We start from the raw sequence: 5,888 nt of genomic DNA, 5'->3' as shown, positions 1-5,888 counted from the left end.
GCCGCGTCATGTCGACAGGAGGTTAAGTTAGGTTAGTTCATAGTATTGGTGATTTTAAAGCTCCTGAGATTCGAACAAAGTACTGAAGGAACGGGGAATACAAGGAAAAGGAGAATATTGTGCTCTAAAGAAAACAGCTAGAAGAAGGAAAATAAATCGAAAATCGGATTTCTCGTTCTTAGTCGAGTCCACGCCGTCTAAATAACAAACTAATTTACATCAAGGTAAGCCTTCCTCACGAACAATCTGAATCACGTTCTGCTCTTCCGTCATTCTTCAACTTCGCCTCCTGGTGATGTGATTCTGCGGGGTGAAACGAAACGCGAAAACTCTCTGGACATGTTTTTCGCAGTCACAACGTGAACGAGGATGCAAACGATGCTGCAAGCTCGTCGGGAACGCTCTCAGAAACGCAAGAAACTCCTGGCCCAAACGGTGAGCACTAAAATTTATCCCAAAAAAGAAGTGGCGACCATCGTGATTTTGAAGATTAGAATCAACTCCAGAGTTGATATCAAAATCTATAATATAGTTACTGCTGCTGAGCCTGTGAGATCTTAATTTATGTTAACTAAAAGGCATTAATTAATTTCAAGAAAATGACATAATTTATGTCATTTCTTGAAATTAACAAAAACAAATATTAAGTTTATTTCAGTAATAACATTTTAATAATAACATTTCACATTTGCAGATTAATATAAAAAAATATAACTGAGTGGCTCGAAAACTGAGTAGACCACTAGGAGTTAAGCCAAGTGTCGACATCTTTACATGTTTGTTCTTTCATTTATAGTTGGGAGTTTCAAGCGTAGACGAACTGCGGCAGATTCTGGGAACAGACGTTGAGGACACGCAGAAGAAGAGAGGTAAACTCTCCAATGACAAATCCGATGGCACGGTCAAAGATTTGAAAGATGATGTTCCAACTGATGAGATTGTATATAAGGATTCCTCGACATTCTTGAAGGTATTTATTAGTACTTTATACATTTCATGTTGAGATATTGTATGTTTAAAATATCTTTTATGTATGTAAAGGGAACGCAGTCATCAAATCCACACAATGACTATTGTCAGCATTTTATTGACACCGGCCAACGGCCGCAGAATTTTATCCGAGACGTGGGTCTGGCAGACAGATTCGAAGAGTACCCAAAACTGCGTGAACTGATCAAGTTGAAGGATGATCTAATTGCAGAGACTGCGACTCCACCAATGTATCTAAAAACAGACCTGCTGTCCTATAATCTGAAAGAGCTCAATTGTAAATTTGATGTCATTCTTATAGAGCCACCTCTGGAAGAGTATCAGAGAACATGCGGTGCAACGAATGTACAACTTTGGAACTGGGACCAAGTTAGTTTTCCATAGTTACATTATACTCTCAATCGCGATATTATTTAAGTTATTTTAACTTTTTACTTAAAAGAATAAAATTTCTTTTAAAAAATTAAAAATGTTTTCTTGTGGAAAGCATACTTCAATTTTTTCGTTTAAAGCGAAAATAAGTAATAGTAATGAATAATAAATTTTACTCATAATAATAATTTTGTTGAACAAATTAAATATTAAAAGATATTAAAAATTTCAATTTATTTTGTAATTTCTTCTTTCTTCGTTTTAACTTTTAGATGAGATTAATTGTTTGATGCAAATAATTTGAGTTCTTTTAATTATCGCATATCCGCGTAGATAATGGAATTAGATATCGGTGAGGTGGCTGCCAATCGGAGCTTCGTGTTTTTATGGTGTGGTAGCAGCGATGGATTAGACATGGGACGATTTTGTCTACGTAAGTGGGGTTTCCGTCGTTGCGAGGATATCTGTTGGATCCGCACGAATATCAATAATCCAGGTCACAGCAAAAATCTAGACAGTAAAGCTGTACTTCAAAGAACAAAGGAGCACTGTTTGATGGGCATCAAGGGAACGGTGCGACGCTCTACAGACGGAGACTTTATCCATGCCAACGTTGATATTGACCTCATTATATCCGAGGAGCCTGATTATGGATCCATCGAGAAACCTGTAGAGATTTTTCACATCATCGAGCATTTCTGCCTCGGCCGAAGAAGGTACAAAAATATATAAACAAAACTCTTTCACAGCTTTCTTTTGAAATATACAAATCAATTTCGCAGTTTTGCAATAAATGTGGAATTTTTTAAATATAATTATTAATAACAATAATTAAAAATTCAGAACAAGGCTAATGAGAGTTTAACACTAATGTAAGAGCGAAGAGTTAGGAGATGCAGATAATATTCAGATGTTGGTGGTTATCTTTATTTATTGTATTGAATGTTTCGGCACTTTGGAATCATCTTCAGCGAAAAAGAAGTATATTATAATACATTGAAAGTAAGTCACTCGTAAATTAACAGAAATCAATACGCCTAACGGGAAACAAAGAAGTTGATTCACATTGATTCACATTTTCATAAGATAATAAATTAAACAAACTCGTTCCTCAGATTAATATCATGTCAGTTCATCTTGACGTGTCATGTTCAAAACTTACTTAATTCCAAAGTGAACCAAAATGTTCGAATAAATGAAGATAACCGCCAACACCTGAGTATTATCTTCTAACTCTTCACTCTACATCAGCGTTAGACTCTCATTAGTCTTGTTTTGAATTTCTAATTATTGTTTTTAACATTAAGAATCCTTATTTATATATTTATATATTTATATAATTGATAATTATTAATATTTTTTATATGGAAATCAAGTTGTCAAGTTTAAAATAATGTTGACTAATATAGTTGATATTGGATCTTTTTATTGATGTTTTTGTTAAAAACATAATAATGATGAATATAAGACTTATATTCATTATTGAATACTAAAGTTATATTTTAATATAAAAAATATGCGTAAAATAAAATTTTCCATAAAAATATAATAATAGACATTAGCAATGGATAAAAACATAGCGATCATTCGCAAACTTTCTTTGAAAATATGGTAATCATAAAAAGATAATTTTGAAATTTGTATTCTTTCTCTGGTATTTTTCCTTTATCTGTTATTTTTTGAAAATTTTAATTATTTTATTATTATTCAGGTTGCATCTATTTGGTCGTGATAGCACCATTAGACCTGGCTGGCTTACTGTCGGTCCAGAACTAACAAACACTAACTTCAATGCGGATCTCTATCAGAGTTACTTCACCAATGGTCAAATCACTACCGGCTGCACTGAAAGGATAGAAGCACTCAGACCAAAGTCACCGCCACCAAAGGGAAAAGTATCCGGCCGAGGAAGAGGAGGCTTTAATCGTGGCAGAGGCAGAGGGAGATAAATAATCAGTATCTTACATTGTATGTCTTTCGAACATTATTATAGATGTAAGAATAGCTGTAAAAAAACCTGAAAATATAAATACATAAATAATTATGAAGACACACACGAAATGTATTTTTCTTCCCTTACTGTATAGAATATTTCAATCTAACAATATTCTTCCACAAAGTCGAAATCAATCCATGATAAGGTCGATAGAATAATTATTAAAAATTAAACTTGCTTATTTGTCAATATCAAATATCAATTTTTAGCCAAAAATATTAATATTTTTACAATCTATTTCAAATTATTCATAAAGCTTTGTACATTTATATTTTAATATCGCTCACTAAAAATCTTTAATTTTTATTTAATTAAATTCATTTAATCATTTTAATTGAATTGAAATTAAAAATAATTATATACTATCGTTAAAAAATAATTTAAAATAATTTGCATAACTGAAATAATAAGTAAAATCAGGATATTCAATCAAAGATTCATTGATATTGTGGGGAATGGGATAAAAAAACAAGAATAAAATATGTTTTAATATCAAACTTATTGTTATTGCAAGGTACATTGTAAAAAACGCAATTTGTCATTTGAACGCATTACTACATGTAACTTAACTATCTGCGGATAGTATATAGTATTGCCTCTCTATCTTTAAATCATTAACAATAAATCGGACTGCCAGAGTCGCAGCTTGAGGGATGAGGTGAGTGTTAAAATAAGGTGCTCAAGATCGCGTAAAATTCAAATTCGACAAATTTTCAACTAGACCGCGTATAACTATAGTTATAAATCGCACTAGGAACAAACGAATATACATATACAATAAAAAAATAAAACATATTTATTTCGTTGTGTTGCGGAAGCGAAAAATTATAGTCGAATCTTATATGAATAGAATAGATTAATGAATTAAATAGTAGCGAAGATTCATCGTCAGGAGAGTAAAGAAAGACACGCTTCTTGTTCAGTCGTTCAGAATATCACCGAGTTACGCATTACAAATAGAAAAGTTTTCGATAAAGAAATGAATATTATTATGACGTTCATAATTATTATGGCATGCTTTCGAAGGTTTTTCCCTTATGTTTTTTATAATCTGTTTAAAATTCTTCTGTCGTAGTTCACGTAAACTAAATGCTTTCCGCATAAAGCAACACTTAATATTGGACATTTATTCCAAAGATACGAATCACCATGCTGCCTACAGATAACGACGGAAATTTTCAGGCGTGCATATGTTCGACGAGAAAGTCAATGCGATTAATAGATAGATCGATGTGCGATAAATTTAAAGGCTTCTATTTTCTTGTTTTCTTTTTTTTTTTGCATAAAACCTGTCCTTTGTTAACATAATTTCTTAAACGTATATTCTCGACATGTGATAGTCATTCAAAAAATTAACGCCGCGCTCATTCAGAAAGGCAGAGAAAAGTAATTAATTTTCTATTTAAATCTGAGATCAAGTCACGTATTTTGTACTCTATAGGCTGAGTCGAGTAATTAATTTATAATATATATCATAAATATATAGAGCTCTTAAAATTAAGATCGCCGTTAGCAAGAAGAAAGAAATACGCAAAACTTACAAAGTAGTTTTATTGGTCCCAGTAAAGCTTCCGGTAAGTGAAAAATGAAATCTATCTGAGGAGGCAAAGTTCCGCAAAGTCCGTTCAAATGTATTTTTGCGTGGACGAATGTATTAGTGACGAATATACATATATTTCGTTTCTTTTTAATTTGTAAGATTGGACTCACTTGATGTCACAAAGATCATATCTACGTACCGAGGTCACGATGTACTAGCAACAAAACTTAAACTCCTATTGCGGAATAGAGAAATATCAATTTATTCTACTACAACAGAAGGTTCGGTTTTTTCTTTTTCTTTTCATTTTTTTCTTTTTTTTTGTTTAATTAAATACTAAACGCGCAGAAGTAAATCAAACGACGTCACTTGTTTATTGCTTATCCTTATCGATCTAACGTAAAAATCGTCTATTCATAATTTCAACTATGATGGAGGATCTTACGTACCTATTCTCTCGTAACGCGTTCTTAAACGCAATGCTATATCTCTAACTTTCTCGTCGTTAATCCTCCTACTAAACGATGGCATAATACAAAAGATCAGAATAGAGTATTAAAAACCCTGGTACAACATGATCATAAATAAAATACATAAACGATCCAATTAATAATAATAATAATAATAATAATAATAATAGATAACAAAGTCTATTTTTTCTTAGAAACGATTGTATTTCGATGTTGAACACCAATTGCATACGTCAACAATCAGTCATCATGTTTTTTTCTCTCATTTCCTTATCATTTTAACGCGATTAAATTAAGAATGAATGACCATTATACAAAATTATTGTACGAAATTAATGATAGCGTGCATTTTTATCAAATAACTGTTGATATATCATATTAATAAGTGATATCCTGCTTTATATTGGCAATAAAAAAAGAACGAAAGGATCGTACGAATTTCGTTAATAATGAAAAAAAAAAAATATATATATATATATATATATATATATATATATATATATATATAGTAAGTAACTAA

The 5,888-nt window shown here is 31.4% G+C and overlaps 1 protein-coding gene across 1 annotated transcript; it reads left to right on the top strand.

The window, feature by feature from the left end:
- The first annotated feature begins 369 nt into the window (after positions 1-369).
- LOC105619920 (methyltransferase-like protein 14 homolog) lies at positions 370-3,416 on the top strand. Its single transcript, XM_012201435.1, has 5 exons — positions 370-435; positions 797-970; positions 1,042-1,359; positions 1,696-2,078; positions 3,074-3,416. Exons 1-5 carry the CDS (start codon positions 370-372, stop codon positions 3,309-3,311), a joined length of 1,179 nt encoding a protein of 392 aa, XP_012056825.1. The 3' UTR covers positions 3,312-3,416.
- Positions 3,417-5,888: the final 2,472 nt, after the last annotated feature.

Source organism: Atta cephalotes, assembly GCF_000143395.1.
Source record: "Atta cephalotes unplaced genomic scaffold scaffold00023, whole genome shotgun sequence".
Lineage (NCBI taxonomy): Eukaryota > Metazoa > Arthropoda > Insecta > Hymenoptera > Formicidae > Atta > Atta cephalotes.
Note: the sequence above shows the minus strand (reverse complement) of the source record. Positions and strands in the feature narration are given on the sequence as shown.

Bases quoted from the DNA above. Each gene is read 5' to 3' on its own strand.
- LOC105619920 (XM_012201435.1), top strand. From the start codon at position 370: ATGCAAACGATGCTGCAAGCTCGTCGGGAACGCTCTCAGAAACGCAAG. The intron at 436-796 runs GTGAGCACTAAA...TTTCATTTATAG, and splicing joins AGAAACTCCTGGCCCAAACG to TTGGGAGTTTCAAGCGTAGA. The intron at 1,360-1,695 runs GTTAGTTTTCCA...ATATCCGCGTAG, and splicing joins AACTTTGGAACTGGGACCAA to ATAATGGAATTAGATATCGG.